We start from the raw sequence: 24,789 nt of genomic DNA, 5'->3' as shown, positions 1-24,789 counted from the left end.
TCCTATAGATTTTTGCCTATAAATTGATATTTCAGACCAGAAAGAGAGTGATATCTAGCGGGCTTTGAAGCAAAATGATTTGATTAATGTATACTATGTGTGGAGAGCATTCGCTCACCATCATTATATAATTTTTGACGGAAGTGGCGTTTAGAGGCTTTTGCATCTGAACTCCTCAAATATTCCACATGTATCCAACTATGATGAATAAACGGAGAGCGAAGCAGCAGAGCAGTGTTGGGCACATGACGGCGATGATGAGTTACCCATAGTAACGTCATTTTCTATATTTTTGATATGTTGCTGAGTATATCATAAACAGCAAAGAAAAGTGATTGATAATGACTGACTGACTATTATTGTGTTACATGCTTCAAATGTAAAGCACTTTGAGCTGCATTCTGTGTATGAAAGGTGCTATACAAATAAAGCTTTATTATTATTATAGTAACAAAATCCTGACATGAACCTTTTGGAGACAAAGCTATAAGTTAGACAAATCTGACATTACCTGTGACGGATAAAGTAACACCTGCCCCAGAAAATTCACTGCTATTTGTTCTAAACCAGAACTTGTATTTTTCTTTGGAATCGCTTTCCCTCAGACCATTAATTCTCAGTGAGCAGTTATTCTTTTTATCCCCAAGAAATTGGCCTCTGTTTTTGAAACGTTCACTTTCAGTCAGGCGTTTATCTTTGTCGCTGTACCAAGACACATCTGTCACAGTGTGTTCTTGGGGATATCTGTAAGTGCAGAAAATGGTTGCTGATGATCCAGTTAAAGCACATAATCTTGAAGGGGAGGAGACATTCCATGATCCTGCAGTGTTAGTACTGATGATGACACCTGAAATGGAAACAGAAATACATGTTAAATTGTTATGTATAAAAGAGAGGGGAGAGCATTTAAATTGTTATGTATAAAAGAGAGTGGAGAGCATTTAAATTGTTATGTATAAAAGAGAGTCGAGAGCATTTAAATTGTTATGTATGAAAGAGAGTCGAGAGCATTTAAATTGTTATGTATAAAAGAGAGTCGAGAGCATTTAAATTGTTATGTATAAAAGAGAGTCGAGAGCATTTAAATTGTTATGTATAAAAGAGAGTCGAGAGCAGTTAAATGGTGTTCGGGCAACAGAAGTTAATGCAATACAGTTGTAATGCAGCCATTACACGGACGGAACAGACCTGACAAAGCCTTGAAAAAAGGAAGAAAAGCCTGATGCTACCAATGAGATGAGTGTGTTCATTTACCTAATTGTTAAACAAAAAGGTATGAAAATTATATACCAGAATCCTGTCACATGGTCAAAATCGACAAAAAAAAAATCAAAGAATTCCACCTGCAGAAATGGACAAGCAATCCTCACATGTGCATCAGGGTTACAACAACCAACCATGAACCTAACTCTACTCTCTCTGAATTAACTCCTTTACAATGCTTGTTACCATATTCTCAGGGGAGGTGAGATGAATGACTGTGAAACTAATAAAATGTATACCTGGTAAAATCAGCAGGGAAAAGGCCAAAGATATGTGGTCTCCATTGTAGAACATTTTGGTTGTAGCCTACCCCTGTAATTCAAAAGCAAGTGTAGAGGTTGGGCCTATGCTATCTCCTCATACAGACTGCAGCAGTGGTGCCAGGTGAGCCCAATTGGATTCTCTAATTGGAGAAAGTAAAACAAAAAAGTCAAATTTATTTTACAGAGAACACCCAAAATGAGTCTCAAAGAGGGAGAATAGAAGCACTTTGATTTTCAAAGTCACTAAAGCAGTGGGTCTTTTACGCAGCACATGCTTAGTAGCAGGGCGAAAATACATCAACATGTATTTTAAAATAAAAAAAAAAAATATCTTAATTTTAAGTGTATCAAAATAAACTACAACATACAGTAGCCGCATGCATTAAAATACAATACTATTTTTGTGTTTTTTGTGGAAAATACTAAAAGTACTCTGTAACACTTTACTTGACAGTATCAACATAAGAGTGACATGACACTGTCATGACACATGAACCCCAACCCTAATCTCTAACCCTAATCCTAACCCTAACCCTAAACCTAATCCTAACTTGTTATGACAAAAACCGAATGTCACTTAACCACATGAATTCCAATACAAATGTCAAGTTTTTGCCTGAAATTGCACTGTGCCTACTTATGAGAGCATTGTTCCCACCTATTTTGGGGCCTACCATCAAATGTTTGACCTCTATAGAAAGCTGAACTTGTAGTTTTCGTAGGATACAGTCAAAAGAACTGTGTGATGTACTTTCACAGAGTTACAGGGGTAGAATATAGTTTTTTCTTTCTGTCGGATTACAAGCATCTCTGAACTGACCACATTTCAGCCCTCTAGGTCAGTTGATATCACTTTGAAACACAACTTAGCCCTAGCACTAGGTCTTGTGAAGCTGTGTGCAAAAGTAGATCAATATAGAATGAAAATATGAGTGCTTTAGATCATTATTTGCCAAGGTATGTTCATGTGTTTTGTAAAATGCCTATGGAAACTCCCCATAGGACTTTTGGTTATCCAAAATGCATACTGACAATCAAATGCTTACTGCACATGAACCCCTTTGTGTAGAATCATAATCCTGGTCTCCAATGAAAGGCAATAATAGAAGTGTTATGTCATATGCCACACAGTGTCATGTCACTCTATATGTCGATACCAGGGGCGTAGATTTGCGTGGGGACCGAAGGACGTGTCCACACCAATGTCAGATTACGACCCCACCAATGTCCCCACCAATATTCAGGTTGAAATGGGGGGGAAAGCGCTCACATGCGCTACACAAAGAGTTAAATACTTTCTCACTTTGCTGCGGATCATCTCGTACAGATCGTGTAATGTGCAGTAGCCTATAAGGGTAAATCGCGCTGATTTGAAGTTCCCTATAATAACTACCAGTGAGCCGCAGTCTCCTGCGCTGCGCTTCAGCTTCACTTCACTACAAGGCATATGAAGTGCGTCCAAATTCACCCATTCTTCAGGGCTTAAAATTCATTTTTCAAAATGGGGGGGAATTCCCCCCTTAGGTTATTCATGTAGGGGGGGATTTACACAATTTGGGGGGGAGGGGGGGTCGATTCTGATACCAAGTCAAGAATTGCGATTTCAATACTTCGATACTTTTTTTAAAAAAGTGTTTGATTTTGGGGCCCCCACCACCCTGACGTCATCAGTAATATATACTGTAGTGGGATCATTCACAACAGTGGACATCCTAGATTCTGCTTGACTCTCTCCACACACACAAACACACACTGAAAATGATAGCTTATGTGATATGTTTTTATCATATATTTTTGAATTCATATAGAGTGTATTTATTTAATAATGCATTTAGCATTTTACTAGTAATTACTAGTAGCTAAACATATTTAGTAATTTGAATGCCTCATATTGACGTTTAACCTATAACACTTAGGCATATCTTTAATGTGGTGTGTAGGTCCAATTGAGTGCACAATTAATTGAGTGCCTGTCACTTTAAGAAAATACGTGAGAGTAATTCTATAGAGTAATTAGCCCCCCTTCAACCTGACGGTTTTAGGCTATAGTCGCTAGTGAATAAAAGTTGTGCATAGTGCGGTATGTGTATGCAAATTATTATGTTTTCTATGTCATTATATACAATAAATGTTCAAAAAACTAACATGTCGAAGACAATCTTTCTGGGATCAAGTGTTGACGTGACCTGAGCTAGCAGGATCGTTACCAAGGAGCTCTTTCCAGATGTAAAAGTTTGCCATGGTAGCGTAGCCTATTTGCGTAAGCGCAAAGTGGTTCTCTCTCTCTCTCTCCGTGTGTGTGTGCGTCTGCATGAGGCTATGTTCAATTCAACTCGGTAGTTGATCAGTCCGGTCAATACGTTAGACCGGCACATCCGGGAACTTGACTTGTGACAAACGTTCCCGCCCCTTTCGGGGGGAAAACAAACAACCCCTCTCATTAACTCCAACGCAAATTAGGGTCAATAAACGTAATTCGTACAGAAATCGCAGGAGTAAATAATAACAAAAAATACCACAAATCAATATGACCACTCAATACATAACCACTTTGCCGGTCGTTGACCGTGAAAGATAACTACAAAAGCTTAATTCAATTAATATAAAAACATGTCCCTTCAGTCTCCCGAGTACGAAGTGGTGCAACAACCCCACTCAGTGACCAGAAGTGTCATACGGTCTTCTCTTCTTATGGCTTGTAGCCATAATTTTCTTCTGTCAGGATTTTTTTTGAGGACATGGCAGGCAAAAGAAACTCAGGGAGGGGTTCTTAGCTGTGTGGTTGGTACATGTCTACCGGTTCACTCTGGCTTGTTCTGAGGGAATGTTTTCCCCTCAAAAGGGGCATGGCGCAAACAATCTGCTCTGTGTGACGCGGGTCCGGTTGTAAGTATAGCACCGCATTCACGCCACTTAATGATTAGGCTATATTAACGTCATCAGACAGGCTGTAAAAGTGTATGCGGGAATTTCTCGCATTATGATGGCTAGAGTTGCGGGACTTGAACAAATTATGCGCAATGCCCGCAATCCCGCAGTGAAATTTAAGCCCTGCATTCTTATCTGTTGAACTCCTTGACCTCGAGTAGGCTACTCATCACACATGTGTCACATGAAAGAGCCTTTTCTCAGCTTTTAAACGGTGCTATAGCCACTATTTGCTGTGATAAACAGTTCGCGAGATTTAAACTTCAAGAGATTTAATAATTATTCTCTGTGCCCATCTCCACATCCATTCGTCTCGGTGGAATATCGTAGGCCTACACACTCTTCACGCAACACATGACAACCCATATATCAGAATAAACAGCAGACCTTACCGAACACAAAGGGTGTAATGCATTCCCGTGTATAGTTAGCTGTTCCAGAGTAATCCGGTTTTGAAATAAATTGTAGAAAAATTCAACATGGTCTTTCGGCTTTAAGCATTTCTTAAAACTGAGCTGTGCTTACATCGTCTAGATATCTGTAAATATTAGAATCAGAGAATATACAGGCAGCTATGGTTAAGAGTTGTCAATTTAGCCTTAATGATTCTTTTCACAAAATGCTAAGCATGCATGTATTTAAGTTTCTTAAAACTGAGCTGTGCTTAAATGGGTCAATGCATGATTTCATAACAGACCAAATAGAAAATAAATGTTAAATATAGCCCACATATGTATACATATTAAAATCAGATTATGTGCTACACAGTATAGATCAAGTTGGACAGTAGCACATTTTAATCATGGGTAGTTGGACAGTAGCACATTTTAATCATTTTATATATCTATAGTGGCTGGTGAAAGAGTTGAGTGGCTTTTCCTTTTTTTCCCCGGGGGATTAGTGGGTAGAGTCCCCACCAAAGCTCAGACCAAACCTACGCCCTTAGTCGATACTGTCAAGTAAAGGGAGCATGTAATCACTTGGAAAGCCTTCCATCTGTCTATTAAACCACTTTTTTGCCTGCAAGACATGCCATAAACCTTCAAACAGTTACATCTAAAAAACAACAAATTTATTAGACAGTGAACGCCCAAAATGAGTTTCAAAGACAGTACGTTAGCTTCAAGTAGTAAATACTGTATCAGAGACGCACTCAAAAAGTCACAACTGAACTTGTCAAGTGATAGGCCTACACCGTGTTGTTGTCAGAGACTTTCTAATGAGGAGACACAGCACTTAAAAAATCCTCCATAGAAATGCATGGGGTTAGTTTGTAACGCCAATATGGCCGTTGTCTACACATATCCCACCCCTTCCTCGGCAAAACGTCGACATGTGAATACATTGAGCCAATCATGTGGTGTGAAGTGAATACATTGAGCCAATCATATGTGGTGTTGTGAAGACATCTTCCCAATTATGTGTTGTGAACTCGCCGCAGGAGCAAGATTGGTGTCGTGAAGCCTTGCGCATGCGCATTTCTGCTGAATAGGGTGCCCGATGAGTGCCCAAAAAACGTTGCTATATGGCCGCTGAGTGGAGGGACTTGCCTAAAAGGACTTTGTTGTTGTTTCTAAATGTCTGTCACTTGCTGGTAATAAACTGGTAGCCTAGACAGCCAATCAACGGTTCATGCGTGTTCAGGGGCGGATCTAGAGATTTTTTCCTGGGGTGGCGAAGGGGTGGCATGAGGTTCCAGGAGGGGGCCATGGACATTATTCAAAACTTAAAATTCTACGGATTTCATTGAATATGTTTTGTTCTCTACATTACATTACACGAGGTGGGAGGCAAATCGGAGATGTAGCTGGCGTTTTGGATGATGTGGGTCTTAATATGTGAATTTCTTTCTCTGTGTAATCACTATACAGTCTGTGTAGTCTGTACTTAAATTATACAGTGTCAAAAAGCAATTCTAGGGTGGTTTGGAGGTATGTTCCCCCAGAGAATTCTTTTAAGAAATGACCCCTCAAATGATTTCTTCTAGTTAGTTTTGAGGGAATATGGATACATTTATAAAATAAGCCATCAATAGATTTAGGTTATACCTACCTAACCTAGATTTAGGTTAAATGGATTGAAACAAGATTCTGATGATTTGGGGGTATTTTTAAAACATGACCCCTCAAATGATGTCTTCTAGTGAGTTTTGAGGGAATATGGACAAATTCAGTCATACAAAATAAGCCATCAGTAGATTTAGGTATCTGAATTGAAACAAGATTCTAATGCAGGATTGTTGCAATGATAACCATGACTGTGACTTTCAAAAAATTTCCATCTGATTCAATAAAGACTAAGTAAGTACCTTCTTAGTCAAAACATTCTTTTTGGATTCATTATAATACAACAATTTAAAATGTACATAACAAGAATGTAATTATTAATCTACCACCTCACTAATAAACATGCAAACACACACACTGGTGGACAGTAACTAAGTACTGGGTATGGGTATCTAATTAAATTATTTAATTCTTTGGAAGGTTTTTACTTCAACCCCCACTACAATTAAAGGCCAAATATCTTTAGCAGGGATTAGAAACGGTTCAAAGAATGAAAATGAAAACCGGAAACGAACACAGTTTTTGGAAGGACGTAACTGAAAACGGGAGCAAAACCAATTGTTCCGGAGTGAAAACGTAATTTTCAATTTTAGATAACCGGTTAATAATGATATTTATCATTCTGATTAACCTTTGTTTGAATATTATTCAAAACTCCATAGGCTTGGAAAGTCACCTGCCCACACAGTGTTCCCCAGACCCCTTATAAGATGAATTTAGTCAGATGTTATGAATCGGTATCTCCCCTGCATAATTGGCTAGAAGTACTAGTTGATATCAATATCCAACACTATGTATGTAGTCTAAAGTACTGAAACAATTTGTGAAATAAGATACCAGAGACATTAGGCAAATATTTAGGCCTGTCATGCTGGTAGCACCATATATAGGTTAGGCTATTGCAAGGCTTAAAGCTATTATTAGGTCTTATAATATTATATAATATTATAAGACCTAATATTATATAGGTATTATAATATTATGATATCAAATAATGTTTTTGCTCAGAACGAACCTAAATGGAAATCAGTTCCCCTCAGTCCCTGATCTTTAGTGCCAAATTATGTTTTGCCATTCACAATTTAGGCTACTCACTCACTCACAAAGTGGTGAATAATGAAGTACATGTATACTGTATTAAAGTACCTTTATAAATATCCTATTAAGAAACGACCTCAAACACGAGTGAACAAGCAACATGTTCATTTCTTGAGGATACAAACTTCTGTGCTGGCCTCAGCTTGTTGGTTCATCTACCAGCAAATGATTGAAATCTATCACCCAATGGAACTGGACGATTTAACTGGAATCTAAGCAATTCACTCATGCACAAAGCTTCATATGTGATGTGCTTTGACATCATCAAACGTCTAGTCTAGCCTACTCTGAGTAGGGTTTGTTTGAAAATAGTAGGCTACTTTTACTTATTGTGATTGAGTAGAATTTCAGTCATGTAACTGTACTTTTACTTGTGTAGATTGATTTACACCGTCTATGAAAAGAAAGGAAAAAGAAAAACGCAACCGCCACCAGCTTGACACCGATTAGATATTCTAGTTTGATTTGACATGGGCCTATCGACCAAATTTAGATAGTCATCGATGCAGGGAGAGTGGATGCATGACAATTTTGAGAACCGTGTTGAATTATCACGTGTATTAATGGGTTGACATCGACAGCAGTATTTACAATCAAAGGTTATAAACTAGCGAAACACACAAATAGACTTTAGACTTCAAACGTTAAACGTTAAGTTACGCATGAGCATGCCCTTATTATCTGACCTGACCATCATCGAAAAATTCGATGAGACAGTCTTGCGGATGTAAATGACGTAGACTAACAGTGAGGTTGTTGCCGGGTTAACTGATTTATGGACTGACTATGGGTCTGATTATGGACTTTTTCGACTTGGTGGTCAAACTTACCACTTCGTTGTAGGCCTACAGACAGTTGACACATAGTTGCATGCACTGTGCAATCTGCTGCCAATGGTGAAATTTCGCGGGGGTCACTGCGCTGATGGTGATGGCATGGGTGAAACCATTGTGAGGGAGCGGGGGATTCTAAATCGGCGATTTCTGTTTGAGAGGAGTTTGGTGCAGGTTTCACACCTTCTCACAGTCCAACATGTATGAACATAAAATATACTTAAAAAAATATTATCTGATTTATAAATGGGGTGGCAACAGGGGTGGCAAGACTGGGTCCCAGGGGTGGCAGTTGCCACCCTTTGCCACCATGTAGATCCGCGCATGGCTGCGTGTTCATTTGACACTAACGTCACAGTATTTTAAGCTAGGCTACTCTCCATTCCTGAAGGGAGGCCATTTGGACAACATAATGTACAATAGAACAGCGAATCTGTGTTTCAATCTGAATTTAATAATGCAAAGTTCCCCCGTAAATCGCTAAAATAAGGCTAAAAGCGATACAAATGCGGTTGAGGCTACTTACAGGAAAGGGTGCGTCCGGATGTTTTAACAAGTGCCATACTGTCGTTACGAACTAACCCCATACATTTATATGGAGGATTCTTTGAGTGCTGTGTCTCCTCATTAGAAAATATATCCTACTAACGTGCCAATGTGAAGTTGGCATTAAACATTACATGCTCAGAATCATGCTGTAGGCTAGGTCTACTGTGATGGGAAAATTTGAGGATGCGCGTGCCTCTAGAAGTTGCCCAAAAAAGTTTAATTTGGGTTTCACCACTTTCGTGGACGACCAAAATGACTATTTTCTGGAAAACAAATGGGTTGTAATGAAAAAATCGTATCGTATCATATCATTCATTCCTCCAAAATACATTTCATTACGAAAACGCACAGTAGCCTAACGTTTGAGCCTTCCACTTTTACTGCACAAAATAAGCCTACTGGCGCAAGTGTCTGACAACATGGAAGGATCTTCTGTAGTCCGTACAGATAGTCATGTTTCTCTTTACCTCAATAACCTTAAACAATCAGTAGAAAGTTATTATTTTACCGTGTCCGAGCCTTTGTTGAAGTTCAGTTTCACTTTCCGTCTCTGTAGGCAGCAGTTTCTTAGTCTGTTTTTTAAGTTGTTTTTATTTTTGGTTTGTTAAGCAAACAACGTAGGCTAACCTAATAAGGAGATACCATTACGCAATAAATGAAGTCATTGGAGTTAGTGTTGTTTATAGGCTAATATGTAAGGAACAGTAGGCCTAGCCTACCAATTGTGTATTAGTAAGCTAACCTAACTTTAAATCAAATTCTAATTTCGTTTACTGTTAGAAAATAGACATGTTCTTACCTTCAAGAAAAACACTGCTGTTTTTTTTCTTCAGGTATACTTTTGGTAAAGTTAAAGTTAGATATTGCACTTATCACCTAGATTGGCTCTTTGTGCAGCTTCTCTTGAGAGTGGCCTTGCTCAACAGGAGAACCACAAAGGAAGATAAAACATTGGCCTACAACTTGTGCAACACATCATCCTCTTCATAAAGAACCGTACATGTGATTCAAGACACTGCACTTATACGTTAGAATTCAAGTTTTACTTATAAATTCCTCATATCTAACATCACAGAACACACATAATGATTTAGAGTGGATGTTAGAGAATAATATGTAGGACAGGGGTGGGCAAACTGCGGCCCGCGGGCCGGATCCGGCCCGCCAAGCACTTTCATCCGGCCCGCCGAGCATTTCATTTAGTTATCAGGCTGCTCGCTATTTTTTTCCTGCGATAGAGACGACGTTGGTTAGCTTTATGCCTACTGCAAACTACTTTTCACAATGTCAATGTCAAAACTACTTTTCACAATGTCAATGTCAAAACATCATGTTAAATAGTTTAACATGATGTTATCTCTAAGTTAACTCTTAGTTATCTCCTTTGCGGCAGATCTAACGTGAACATTATGCATTCCATTTAATTGGGAACGCGTCTGCACTCACGAGAGGGAGAGAGAGCCGCAGGTTCCAGCTGGCTTGTGATTGTTGATAATTGATATCTCCTTCTTATAAGAAAGGTTTAAAAGGAAATCATGAAGGCAACAGTAGTTCCCACTACTGACCATTTAAAAACTGTGAGAGGGCCCAGCCGTAGGTACAGCACTAGCCAAAGCGGAGCAGGCAGAAGATCATTGAGAAATAAACGTGAATTAAAGCGACTGTCTTAAAGCGACATCTTAAAGTGCACAATAAAAATCTTAAAGTGCACAATTTATACATTTGTTAAACAGCATAAAATTAACAGTATTTTTAAAACAAATTAGCAGTACTTTAAAACAAATACTTTTCATACTAAATTATAGGCTATAAAAAAAAAGTATTTTTTTATGCGTGTGTCGTGGCCAATGTGGCCCTTGAGCCAAAAAGTTTGCCCACCCCTGATGTAGGATCATTGAAATATGAGACATAGGTAATTACATGACACAAAGGTATATTTTCTGACCCTACAGAGGGGAGTTTAATCAAAGGTTTTTGGTGTCAGTATATTTTACTGTAACATTGCCACCAATAGGGGTACCAGTATACTTTTACTGTAACACTTGGGGTAACACTAACAGCCAGTGGAATGAGAGAGATCACAGGAAATGAAACGCGCACTTCCTCCTCACCATTTGTGTGGTCATAGACAGGATGTTGCATCAGTGTCAGTCAAAGAAGGGAATTCAACTTCAGGCCTGCCTTAAAGGCACAGACAGTACAGATACAGTACAGTGGTACAGTATAGGATTTTAATTAAATGTAAAATAATAATAATAAATTAAAAACATCTAATGTGTAATGTAGTTGTTAGTCTCCGGGAGTACACACACACACACACGCACACGCACACACACACACACACACACACGTGTGCCTGTGATCAGTGTCTGTGTTTGTAAAACACTGTCCCCTGTCGGTTGCCATCTGGAGGAGTACAGAGTTATGGTTTAACATGAGCTGGAGTTTCATCTAGGGCTTCGGCCACGAGCACTGGGTGGATTCCTAAAATGCTACAACAGGAAGTACGTAATCAATATACAGCTTTGAAAGTTTGAAAAAACATGACAATGACATAATTTGTGAAAGCGATGTCAATCCATCCAACTTGTCCACCTGTTTATGTGGAGGACTTACATCAAGAGTGTCATATTCAGGTGTTCTTGTCCTGGGATTCAGAGCTGTGTACGTGTCATCAGGAGGGTCCACATCAGGGCTCTGTGCTCCTGAGTCTCTCGCTGCTGCATTTCCCCTGTAAAAATAAACAAATCATGGAAGTTACTAAATGGCAAACGTCTGTAGTGTATCTGAGATAAGACTAAGATACAGTCATATACCTACATAAGTAGTTAGTCTGCATGAGACACTGACAAATTATGTTTTTTTTCTTCATTTATTATTTAAATTCATGAAAGACTTATGTAAAGTTCCTGTTCCTCTGGAGGGGCAGCCGTGGCCTACTGGTTAGCACTTCGGACCTGTAACCGGAGGGATGCCGGTTCGAACCCCGAGTAGGCACGGCTGAAGTTGGTGAAGTGTCCTTGAGCAACCCCTCACTGCTCCTCGAAGCGTTGATGCAGGCAGCTCACTGCGCCGGGATTAGTGTGTGCTTCACCTCACTGTGTGTACACTGTGTGCTATGTGTGTTTCACTAATTCACGGATTGAGATAAATGCAGAGACCAAATTTCCCTCACGGGATCAAAAGAGTATATATACTTATATATATGTATATATATATATATCCTCTGGAGCCATGCTTCCGTTATGCAACTAAAAGATTTCACAAGCTATAAAATGCTGCAGTTGGTACTCACTTCTTCCTCATGATGAAAACAACAACAGCAACTAGGGCAGCAGCATCCAGAACTGCAAGAACACATCCAACTGTGGCAATCAGTGTAGGTCCAGTATGATCTAGTACACATAGAAAGACAGACACACAGGCATGCACACACGTGTGAACACACACACACACACACACACACACACACATTTATGTTAAGTGATGCTTTAGACTGAAACACCTATACTTTATACTATAGCCTATTCAAAGTCCATTAATTTAGGTTCTATTTACAATGGATAGACACATACATTTTCAATAAAACAACCCTATAAAACAGAAAAGATAACAGACAAGCTTATTACTACATTAGACGTTGTGAGCAGAAATCACACCTGGATGGATGAATTCTGACCAAGACTTGAAGATATAGACAAGAGTGGAAAGTGGGAGGAAAATGTTAGTGGAATATCATCGGCGCCGAAATGAAAACGGACTGGTAACGCAGCTGACATGTCACGGGGAAACCCGTGCCTGTGTTTATCTGTCTGTGTCTGTGTCTGTGTGGTGGTGGCTGCGAGATTGGGAGGTGGGTGTGTCGTGTGACGTAAGAACTTACCTGGAGTCTGTTGTATGATCATTGGGATGCATTGAGGTAATTAGTCCACGCAGGTGTGGTGATTTAGGGGTGATGGGCCAAGTAGCATTTGAGTAGTCATGAGTCACTGGTGTGGGGTGTAGTGAGTGAGAGGGTGTCTGCACGTTCTGTGAACACTGTGGATGAGAGCTACAGTAGGCACAGCGCATAGTGGAGCCAGTTTTGGGTTGGTGACGACTAAAGTTTTGGACGCTTGACCCGAAGGGACGTTGCTGTGATCGAACCATTGGAAAGCAGTGACAACGCCTGTTCATTCACTGCAGGGGTGCGGCTTACAGTCGCCCTCTGCCAAGTTAAGTGCTATTGACTTCGTCATAATTGTTATAGGAGTGCAGCTTGCCCTTGCGAGGTTGTTGCCTGCTGATCGTGCTTCTACTATACTCTAGCGAAGGAGTGTCGTCCTGGTATCCTGTCCTGTCCAACGTGAGCCGGCCGCCGCTACGAACCAGCCTGCTGTGGAAATACTAACACGCCTGACTATTCACCTCGGGGGTGCGGTTTACATAAGCCGCCCTCTGCCAAGTTAAGTGCCGCTTTATCATAACCTTCCGACTCAAGTTTTTATACTTCATGTTTCATTCACACACACACACTAACATATTTATTTAGGAATTACATACATACACTGTGTAACTTATATGAACTTAGCTATTCCGTTTTCTGCTTTTGATTAAGTTGTCTGAGAGTTTCAGCTGTTACAAATGATGATGTGATGACAGCTTCTTTGAAGTCAGGTAAAGCACCATTGTCACTTACTGACCTATTGGTATTGCTAGTTGTAGGCTAAATAATGAAATCTGTATAGCCTAAGGTTGGACAATATGGCCCACAGCAGATACAGTATGGTTCTAGTTTGTTGGGTGTATTGTTTTAATAATAACATTTGTTTACGATTAGAAATGGTTAACTGGTGTCCACTGTTGAGACCAAACCTACACCTCTGAAACCCCATAGATGGATTTCCACAGTACAACTGGGCAGTATTTTTGGAGATCCCATTCAGGGGGTTCCCATACCTAAAGAGTGTCTCCAATCTTCAGAAAAGGCACAGTCTCCTGGTGCCCCTGGAGGTCCCTTTTGCCCAGGCTCACCAGAAGGGCCAGGAATCCCAGGAGGTCCTCTTTCTCCAGGTTTTCCAGGAGACCCAGTTGGTCCTCTATTTCCAGGAATCCCTGGACGGCCAGGGAGACCACAAAGTCTATCTGACGTTTGAGACACACACATTCACACACACACATATATGTCTATAAATACATACGCACAAATGCACGTGCACACACTCACACAAACAGAGAGAGATATGTTTAAACAGGTAAGTAATTTTGATATTGTACCATCCAATTCATTCCCACTATCTGTTCAGGCTGTGGACTATGGTCCGGGACAGAGCACCAGTTAGCAAGCAATCTTTTTTTATCTATGTCAGATTGGCTGGTGTTGTTTACAGTGGTTTTGCATGTAATTTACAGTAGGTAGAGCACTCAATGAATCCTCCATAGAAATGTATAGGGTATGTATGTAAATGTATGTAACACCAGTATGGCCATTGTCTACACATAATGCGTTACCAAGATGGCTGTGGAGTGGTAAGACTTGCGTAAAGGACTTGATGAATGCAATCTCTGCAATGCCTTCACAGACCGCCAGGGGCTGCGGACCACTTACTGAAAACCCTGATATCTCCATTTTTAAAGAATTTTCAGAATAAATGTTAATAGTTTATAACAATTCTACAGTTGTTTCATTGAAATGGAAGATATCTAGTTTTGGAACTAAACTTCTATTTTGTTTATTAGAATAAGTACATAGGGCTGGATGTACAGAGAAAGCGCTACACGGCCATGGCACCCTTGACAGGGACAACAAAGAAGCGATCATCCTCAGCTGCACACTGAATTACAGGCTCAGTCCCTGCCCTGTCATGCTTGATCATCCTTAAGCACACTATGTTGATATTTGATTTAGTTTATATAGTATATTAGTATTTACTGTAGTATTTTAGTATCATGTTTATCTTCTACTGTCTCTATTGTACAGTGGTGGTGTTTTTCTATATGTATATTACTTTTTCTGCTGTGTATGTGATGTCTATCTATCTATCTATCTATCTATCTATCTATCTAATACTGAGTTTTTCTATGTGCAGAAAGCAAACGCTGTGCTTTACTAAGCTGTCACTTCATTACGTAAACAGCACTCATCACTTGTCTGTCCCTGCCCCCTCTACAATGCTAATTGCACAGGCTGAACCACAAGCGCAGTTGAATAGAGTTAACCAATTGCGACATTAAAAAGAATCAAAGTTTAGCGTCGTTCATACATGATAATAAGATGTCAACGAACAGCGACATACAGAGTAGGCCTAGTAGTTCTACTAATCCACTTACAAATACTTGAACTATTTACTGCACGTAGACTAGGGGCTATGACTTAATACCCCAGTCAAGCAGATTGGGAAGTGTAGGCCTATATTGTGAACGTGAACATATGGTATTAGAAAGGCAAACAAAAGGTTACTTTTGACATAGTACAATGAAGAAAACCGATGTTCTGAATACTGATTCAGCTGCCTCTAAAAGTTTCTCTAATTGACGCATTTAACCGCAATGTGGATTACACCTGCTTTTAACAGGCACAAGTTTTTCACCACAAGATAAGACGTGCGCTGTTTTCATACATATGGCTGAATACCTAATCAATTGCTAGTAGCACTTCTCCTCCCCTGTGTTTGCTCGATACTCCCACTTTCCCCTGACCCTCCTATGGATGTATGACACGGAAAAGCACAAATACCCATTCTCAGCTCCAGCAACAGGCAGCCTGCGTTTTTTCCTCAGTGCGGCCTGTTTGTGCTAACCTGCCTCCGCCTGATGGATTGCTTTGCTCGACATATATATGGAAACTTTCCATTGGAGAACTTTTGGGAAGGGGCAAAAATACTGGTTAGCTGATTGGATAAATCATCTGTCTATCACCACCTACGCTGATTGGCGGTTCAAAACCAACGCTGATCAGCGGTTCGTTTGGCAAACAGCTCCTGATCTGCGAGTGGAAAAACGGAGCTTGCGAGATCAGGATGGTCTCATGAGGCTATGTTTGTCTAGCCTGGCTAGCGCCACCACTTCTCAATGAGACGTGGTCTGGGAACCAAACGTTCATTTTCTCGTATTTGAAAAAAATGCCCAGATCCGTTAATTGGGTGCCACGGATGTCTATCAAATGCGTCTGTGCATAGCTCATCATCGTCTTGCTTTCCCCCCTGTTCTGTGATTGGTTCCCTATCTCAGGCGAAAATTTGCTCCATGGTCTCCAGGCTGCCTTAGCAGCGTGAATCAAATCGCGCGCAAGGCAGCATGGGAACACCCAGGCTAATGTTTGTCCATACCTTGCCATGTTTTTATGTGCATGTTGTGAATCAAATGTGCCTGAAGTGGGCACAATAACTTTAGTACATCTGGCCCAGTGCTTAGCGCTCTTAATTGACTGAAGTCTGATTGCTTCTTGCTATGAAAATACAAATGTAGAAGAGAGTTACCTACCAACATCCAAACTTTTATCAGAGAAGGTGCACAATCCTGGACGCCCAGGTTCCCCAGGAAAACCATGGGGTCCAGCAGGTCCAGGAGGTCCAGGAGGACCAAGTGGTCCAGGAGGGCCAGGTAGTCCAGGATTTGAAGATCCACCAGACACTTAAATCACACACACACACACAATTTAGGGCTGATTATTAAAAAAAAAAATGTCATGGTTTCTTTTTCATTTCATAAAAAAAATATATATATATTATACAAACGCTATGATCGAACATGATAAGCTGAATTTGCCAGTGTATTGTATTTAATTAGCTTGGAAACCAGCCCGAATTTGTATCGCCTACAAAATTTGACGACCGGACAAATGGTCTGGAATCGCTCCATTGAGAATTCTCTGGACACGTCAGTACAGTTTGCCGGATATGATGTCAGACAAGGCTGCCCAAAGGTCAAACCCTGCCCTCTTTTTCTTCCTTATACTGCTGTAGACTGACAAGGACTTTGACAGTGACATTACAGTATATCAAGAAAGGTATAGGTACCTTCCAATACTATTGGACACAACGTATAAGCCCTGTTAAGATGTGTTCATGTGGGCTTTATATGATGATGAACAGTACAACATGTCAGTCATCAATGCCACCTGATCGTTTTTGAGTTGACTTTATTCATAACAAGATCGCTGCTGCTGGAGAAGCAAAATGAAAAGCAGACAACAGTGATAAAGGTATTTGACATACTCAAATTTTGTGGGTAGGGTACATTCTGGCTGGCTTTCAGGCTGGTTTGAAACAGGCCCTGTTATTCTGATAAGGATCTTTGAAACAAAAAGCTGCTTAAGAAAGTAAGCTCCATCTTGTCCGACTGTTCTCATCCTCTGCAACAACAGTTTCAGTTTCTACCATCAGGTTCACTGCTCAGACTCACTTGCTAAAACTAATACAAACACTCCTTTGTTCCTTCTGCTGTCTCTCTTCTAAACGCCAGGAGGAAAAGGTAGTTTACCCATTATTGATCAGGATGTGCATTAACGGTATGTTATTTATTATGACCACCGAGCAGCGAAGCTTTTTTTTTTTTTCTTTTTTCTTTTTCGCATGTCCAAATTTCCGTAAAAGAAACCCATTCCATATGCACACATGTGCATAAACAGATACACACGCACACACATACATTCACAGTAATCCTACGTATCACACATACTCACACAGTAGACATATATACGCATGCATGCACATACACACACAGGCACATAAACAGGCAAACACACATGCACATGCACGCACACACACCCACCCACACACACATAAACATAAACATGTACACGCACACATGCACACAATTCAAGAATTTCTCAGAATTATGAACAGGCAAGATGGGGGTGGGGTTTTATAAAATGTATATTACATGTGAAATCTATGAACTAATCATGTTTTGGTACTTGTTGTCTAGCAGATACCATTGAGAATTGAGTGTGCATAATGCAATACAGTGAGACAGTTAGAATCATATATGCCTTTCAGCGTGACTTATTTTTGTGGTAAACATGGACTTGGCGGCGGTCATATTTTGTACCGTTCTGCGGTACATCTAGTTATATGTATTTGTGTATTTTTGTAATTCTGTGTGCTCCTACTGCTGTGAAAACAATTTGCCCCACTGGGGGATAAATGCATTGATTGATTGATAAACTAATAGCCTGTCAACACTGTTTGGAATCAAGGAAGATAAAAATTTAAAGATAATACATTTCTTACCTGTGGAATACATTACAAGCAGAAATAAAACGATTACAGCTGCTTTTTGGTTTGCATGGACCTGGACCATCTTGAATGCTAAACAACAAGGGTCGCTTTTTAAAACCAAAGATTAAGATCATTGTGCACTTAAAAGCTGCATTGGAGCTTTCTGTTGTAAGACAAAATAATAACAATACAGCATTATGCTGATGCCATTGGCAACTGGAAACAACAAAACAACAAAAAGGTACTAACATAGACAGAACGGGTTATCAATGGTTCCTACAGGCTCAATAATAAGTAGCCTCAATCTACAAGTATGAGGAACATTCAAGAAAATGCTCAAAATGATTAAGGACGGATCAAAATGAACTGAATATCCATTTTGTAAACCTTGTCCTGAACATCTGTTGTGAACATCACATTCTATTTTTCACTGAAAAAAAAATCACCTCTTCACCACAATCACATCTTCTGGCTGTGATTAGGTTTTAAAAACATGAGTAGTAAAAGTGGCCCACTTTGTCATATTGACTGAATTACTGGGGATATTCTAAAACCGAAACAATAGATGTAATGTACCGTAATGTAATTTACGTATGGCCGTACTTACCACTGTGAAATCCAAGGATCAAAGAAGTTGTAAAACGAATGAGGACTGAAAGATTGTGTCGATCCAGCTTGTCATTTCCTTCCCCTTTTCCTTTGCTAGCTTGAGGTTTGCGGTTATATGATGAAATTACTGCAATTTCAGCACATATGTTTGGTCAAGATGCTCTTCCCTCCTGTGAACGTCCTCAACATAAACTGAACTCGGCTATTTGGTAATCAGAGAGGACTTGAGAAAACACACCAGAGATCTCACAATACACTTAACAAAATAATGTGGTAACTTTTGGGGACATCTGTTGTTGCACAAGGAGGGAATGCAAAAGCAAAATATAAGACACAACCCATCTCCCAAATTGTACTTATTATAACACGCATATATGTAGTCTGAAAATAGCTTGATTAGTGTGAAAGAGCTTGAGATTTATCAAAGTTCTTGCACAGGCTCATTGAAGGGCATAAGCAAGTGATGGCACCAAGATGTCCATGGAACCCTGTCATCATTTGCCTCAGTTGTGAACTTGTGTGAGTTGTGAGTTGTGAACTCACATAAATTCTACATAAAAAATATAAAATATTATAGGCTATATGTGGCCTGATGAAAATGGACAGCTAAGAGATACTGACCAGGCTATCAAAGTGGAAGATCTGTTCTAGTGAAATCCTTGTAAAAGATGGATAGACAGCCAAAAGACAGATAGACAGGCTGGAAAATACGTTGGATATGTTGAAGTACGTTCTATGACTCTATGGGCGTCATTTTAATAAACTCAGGTGTCGTCACAGACGCTGGCTACCGTGGGAATCCTTTGGCGCTGATCCTAAAATAATATAATAATAATAATAATATTTATTTATATAGCACTTTTCAAGCATTGAGCACAAAGTGCTTACAGACAAACATGAAGAGCATTTTTCTATGCACAAAGTGCAACAAAAGTGCTTCACACACAAGATCCAAACAAACAAATAACAAAAATTCCTAACGGAGCGGCGTAATCGCCAGCGTACCCGTCACACGTGAAACATACAGCATGTGAAACATTCAAGACGGATAACAAACAAACAAACAAAAACAAATAATACAATAAATAATGAAGACATTTCAAAAAGAAAACTCATGTTAACTTAGTCCAGTTGGTTGCATCTAGTTAACCGGCTGAATAGTCCAAGGGCAATGATGAAGGCACACCGCTGTGTCCAACCCGGAGAATTTAACGTTTTCCTGGCAGTCTGGAGAGCACTGGAAGCAATGAACAGTCTGAAGTCGTAGGTGATCCTACAGATCAGCAACTCGGTGAACATTGACAGCGACCGTTTGTTGTTCAGTGAGATCGCTGTCGTCAGAGTTCTTCAAACTTCCTTCTAACGTTAACGTTAGCCTACTCAATCCAGACTCCAGGCAGCAGAACATGGCAGCTCGCAGGTCAATCCAGTGGTCGCGGCAGCGGAGAAATCTCTTTCCGAAGCGCAGCGCCGTTCACGGATGGAGTACACCAGAGGCCCAGGACAAAAGCCAACGCCAACATTAGCCATGGCTAGGTCCTCAGCCCAATGGACTTTAACGTTAAGTTAACTGAACGTCACAGCATCAACAGACTTGTCAGCAAATAAAGGACTAAGAATAACACAAAAACTACCCAAAAATAACGCAAATAAAGAGAGAATACATTTAACTAGACAAAAAAAAAAAAAAAAAAAAAACAGAACATTACATAAAATTACGAACATTACATAAAAACAAACAAAAACATGATGCCAGACGGAGCGGCGTGTCTCGCCCTATCGTAAAATGTTATTAATATTTGTTCTGTAAAGTTGTAGGCTATGTTGAAATTACGAGAAACCCAATAGACCACACCATGTCTAGACCAATATATTGTATAAAGACAATGTCGAATTATTTCCGAGGGTAGCCTAGGCCTAAATTAGGCTAGGGCACTATCTGTCCATCATCCACCAAAACGAAGTTCAATAGGCCTATGTTGGGGATAGCGTTACTGTAATTTCGTTACTTTATTGGGAAACGAAGTAGTCTAAAGGTAAATTTAAATTTCAGTATTCTTTTTTTTTTCCTTTTTCGCATGTCCACATTTCCGTCAAGGATTCCCGGGACACTATAAGACCGGGGTACACGAAACTTGGTTAGCATGTAACCCCACATGGATAGCATGGAACCTCCTTTTTTCGTTTTGATCTGTAGCCCCCCCCGCTGGACTGGACCCCCCGAAAGGAGTGTAGGGCAGACACAGTTTTCTGTGAATATTTCGAGAACCGTAGGGTTTAGGAGGACCATTTTTGTTTTGTATGTTGATCTCAAAGGGCCATTCCATAACCACTCATTTCATGTATAGCGCCACCTAGTTAAACACAAAAAAGTAAAAATGAGGTGTTGTAATCGCAGATATCTGTGACCTAACATAGTCAAAACTGCACGAAATTGGAAGTGTAGGATCATTATGACACCCTCCGAATGCATGCCAAGTTTCGTGGACTTTCGTTCATGGGGGGCCTTACAATAAAATAATTGATGTGTACATTTAGTGACCGTACACCAACAAGGATTCCCGGGACACTGAAAGACCGGGGTACACGAAACTTGGTGGGCATGTAACCCCACATGGATAGCATGGAACCATCGTTTTTCGTTTTGATCTGTAGCCCCCCCGCTGGACTGGACCCCCCGAAAGGAGGGTAGGGCAGACACAGTTATCTGTGAATATCTTGAGAACTGTAGGGCCTAGGATGACCAATTTTTTGCGTATGTTTGCCTCCAGGGGTCATGTAAACCCATTCCATATGCACACATGTGCATAAACAGATACACACGCACACACATACATTCACAGTAATCCTACGTATGACACATACTCACACAGTAGACATATATACGCATGTATGCACATGCACACACACAGGCACATAAACAGGCAAACACACATGCACATGCACGCACACACACCCACCCACACACCCACACACACATAAACATAAACATGTACACGCACACATGCACACAATTCAAGAATTTCTCAGAATTATGAACAGGCAAGATGGGGGTGGGTTGTATAAAATGTATATTACATGTGAAATCAATGAACTAATCATGTTTTGGTACTTGTTGTCTAGCAGATACCATTGAGAATTGAGTGTGCATAATGCAATACAGTGAGACAGTTAGAATCATATATGCCTTTCAGCGTGATATGCCTTATTTTTGTGGAAAACGTGCTGGACTGAGCGGCGGTCATATTTTGTACCGCTCTGTGGTACATCTAGTTAAAATATGGATTAGCCCTAATGTAGGCTACATTATTTCATAGAGATGTGCGTAGTATGGACCCTTTCAAGAGAGTTCCATTATCAGCATCATAGTTGGCCCCACAAGACTTCCTTTTTAACATTCCATATGTTATCTTAATGTAGAGGAAGTGGATTGGGGCCCAAATAGAACGTTCAAGCATTGTTTTTGTTTTTATTGATGAAAGGGTCTATAGCCTACAGCACGCATTCTCTCTCTGCACCTCTCTCCCTCAAACGGGTTCAGCCTGCATCTCCTAAGAGGTACAAACTTTTGACAAAACCTAAGCAAATCAAAACGGTGGCTTGTGCAATAACTGTTCATGCAGACTTCAACTGGCGCGGTAGCCTACACAACTTTGTTCAAAATTGATACAAGTTGACTTTGCAAAGTTAGTATTATAGCCTATTTATTCAAACGGCTAAGGAATTAACTGTAGCTTAATTTGTGGAGGTCGAAGAGAAAGCACCTGTTTGACATAGGCCAACGGTAGCCACGGACGGGCATAGGCCCGTGTACTTGTCAGTCTTGCCCGTCCGATTAGAGGGCTTTCCTTCGTTTACACTCACCATCTTAAAAAGACGCGCAAATAAACACTGCGCTGAAAGCTCGAGAATCAGTCAAATCGCGAACAGCCACACAACGTGAGTTTTACAACGCGTTTAATTGTCAGGTGTGATGAAATGCGTTCATATTCCACTTCTTACGTCATAAACGTTGCATGCCTATGGAAAGGTTTTGTGGTAGGATTGTCCAATGGTCAAGCTGTTGCTTTAATTTGTGTTTTAATTTATGCGACACACCGATGCTCATTAGTTTTGCGCAAGTTTAAAACGTTTAGCCGACTGCGTAATTTGTCATTTTCGTTCTATAAGTTCCACTTTTCATGTCATGAATGTATGAATGAATGTAACATGCCTATGATAAGGCTTTGCAGTTGTAAAATATGGTCTATTGTCTCAATTGTGATCAAGGGCGTAGGTTTGGTCTCAGCTTTGGTAGGGACACATCCACAACTCCTGTTGTCACAATACCAACATTATTGTTTCAATACCAATAGCAAGTGAAGAATCTCGATTTCGATACTATTGCGATTTTTTAAAATTTGATTTGGTTGGTGTGATTTGTGAGATCATTCACATCAGTGGCAATCAGAATTTGATTGACCCTCCACACACACACACACACACACACATAGAAAGTGATGGTTGTCATAGGTTTCTTTTTCATATTTTGGAATTCATATAAACTATACATTTATATTGATAATTATTTATAGTAATTTATGATCTACATGATTACTAATAGCTAAACATAATTTAGTAATTTGATTACATCATGATATTAAAATTATTAGGCTACACTTGTCTATATCATCACATTTGGTGTGTAAATCTAATTGAGTGCCTGTCACTTTAAGAGGAACGTGAATGCTGAAAAATAGTTTCGCAAGTGCAAGGATATGTGGATTCAATTCAGCATGTTTGCTATGTCATTAGATAAAATAAATGTAAAAAAAAAACTAACAAGATTACAGAAGCTAGGCCTACTGTAGGCCTACTGTAGCGTGTATGTCAGATAACCCTCCCCCTCCCCCCCTCTGTTTTTCAGCAAATCATATGACGACGTTCCTTGTACTGTTGTGCTGGCTGTCGGAATGATCAGCAGCACAAATAAGTTCGCTAAAATATTGGTGGGGACAATTTTGTCATCTTAAAATATTGATTAGGACTAGTCCTTAGCGTCCCACCCTAAATCTACGCCCATGATTGTGATTCATGTGACGCGCGCACCGATGCTGGGTTCATGCACTTGGTCAGCCTAGAACAGGAACATTTTGGAGAGGGAATGAGAGAATGAACGCACGCAAAAAAACACTTTTTAATTAAACGTAAATAACAGGACTATAGCTAATTTATAACTCAAGAAAATTGTTTTCAATTAACATATCATTGCACAAATTAAGTTCAACGGTTAGATTTATCTGGACGTGTTTTAAGTTGGCTGCAGGCTGTAAATAGGCTAATGATTTTTGAAAACAAACTTCTGTGGTCATATGCATTTTACATAGGCAAGCAGGACAATTTGGGAGTTTTTGACTGCATGGAAACGATACAAATTAGTGTCAAGCACGGTTGTGTTTAGCCTAGGCCTACCATTTGCACTTATTTAAGTTATGAACATCAGACGCTTGAGTGAAATCTCGACCTTATTAGTGATTGATAGCCTATCTTATGCGCTGTACAGGCCGTGAACAAAGGGTTAACTTATAGCCTACAGGTAGAAAAAAGAAAAATGGTGATAATATAACGTTAGCTAAGTTAGTTTGCCTGCTAGCTAGCTTATCAGTATGCTATAAAGTCTCTCAATGGGAATTTATGTGATCTATTTACCAGTGCAATAGCTACTTCTGTCTAAATTATAGGCTATTTACCTCTCCTTATTCAGTGTAAACTTGGAAAAAGATCAATCGGGCCTTTCACACTGTCAGTTCTTGCAGTTCATTACCAAGTAAAAAAAAAAAAAACAGCTGGCAACGTTAAAAACAGCTGTTCAGGTGGGCTCATAGAATTGGAACTGTATATGAAATTTTGCGCTGAGCTTATTAAAATGGCGCCCTGTCAGGCTCAGAGCGTACTTCATGCGCATGACGTAACTGATCTATCTTGCTCCGCTCTAGAATCT

General features: G+C 39.9%; 2 protein-coding genes and 1 long non-coding RNA gene across 16 annotated transcripts in view; 1 reads left to right on the top strand and 2 right to left on the bottom strand.

The window, feature by feature from the left end:
- Window positions 1-10,472, bottom strand: part of LOC121718309 (B-cell receptor CD22-like) — a 15,227-nt gene extending 4,755 nt beyond the window's left edge. For 2 of the 11 annotated variants that reach the window (XM_042103308.1, XM_042103307.1), the window contains exons 1-3: window positions 9,509-9,736; window positions 1,503-1,666; window positions 512-847 (exon numbers count right to left, since the gene is read on the bottom strand). In XM_042103308.1, coding sequence (XP_041959242.1) covers window positions 512-847; window positions 1,503-1,557 — 391 coding nt within the window. In that variant the 5' untranslated portion in view covers window positions 1,558-1,666; window positions 9,509-9,736. Of the gene's footprint in view, window positions 1-511; window positions 848-1,502; window positions 1,667-8,448; window positions 8,541-8,977; window positions 9,443-9,508; window positions 9,737-9,799; window positions 10,127-10,446 lie in introns of those variants that run through there. The other 9 variants (XM_042103306.1, XM_042103304.1, XM_042103300.1 and 6 more) reach the window with 9 other exon arrangements.
- On the top strand, window positions 5,555-24,789 carry LOC121718427. The gene is made up of 3 exons (XR_006033947.1): window positions 5,555-5,565; window positions 18,702-18,706; window positions 24,396-24,789. It is a non-coding gene; the product is annotated as an uncharacterized LOC121718427 (long non-coding RNA).
- LOC121718343 (collagen alpha-2(IX) chain-like) lies at window positions 10,935-19,543 on the bottom strand. 4 transcript variants are annotated; one of them, XM_042103363.1, is made up of 8 exons: window positions 19,431-19,535; window positions 18,808-18,936; window positions 18,213-18,290; window positions 16,462-16,611; window positions 13,939-14,124; window positions 12,296-12,395; window positions 11,617-11,731; window positions 10,935-11,492 (listed from the first exon to the last, which is right to left on the bottom strand). In XM_042103363.1, the coding sequence occupies exons 3-8, from the start codon at window positions 18,280-18,282 to the stop codon at window positions 11,448-11,450; spliced, it is 666 nt and encodes a 221-aa protein (XP_041959297.1). In that variant the 5' UTR covers window positions 18,283-18,290; window positions 18,808-18,936; window positions 19,431-19,535; the 3' UTR covers window positions 10,935-11,447. The 4 variants fall into 4 exon arrangements, 3 of the variants coding, with proteins under 3 accessions (XP_041959297.1, XP_041959298.1, XP_041959299.1); XR_006033909.1 differs by having other exon boundaries at window positions 13,939-14,166; window positions 18,808-19,543; XM_042103364.1 differs by having other exon boundaries at window positions 18,213-18,363; window positions 18,808-19,536.

This window comes from Alosa sapidissima, chromosome 9, assembly GCF_018492685.1.
Source record: "Alosa sapidissima isolate fAloSap1 chromosome 9, fAloSap1.pri, whole genome shotgun sequence".
Taxonomy (NCBI): domain Eukaryota; kingdom Metazoa; phylum Chordata; class Actinopteri; order Clupeiformes; family Clupeidae; genus Alosa; species Alosa sapidissima.
This window is presented reverse-complemented; position numbering and strand designations above follow the sequence as displayed.

Coding starts and splice junctions, on each gene's coding strand:
- LOC121718343 (XM_042103364.1), bottom strand. CDS start 18,282: ATGGTCCAGGTCCATGCAAACCAAAAAGCAGCTGTAATCGTTTTATTT. Junction 16,612..18,212: donor GCTTGTAATGTATTCCACAG/GTAAGAAATGTA, acceptor GTGTGATTTAAG/TGTCTGGTGGATCTTCAAAT. Junction 14,125..16,461: donor TGATAAAAGTTTGGATGTTG/GTAGGTAACTCT, acceptor CTCAAACGTCAG/ATAGACTTTGTGGTCTCCCT.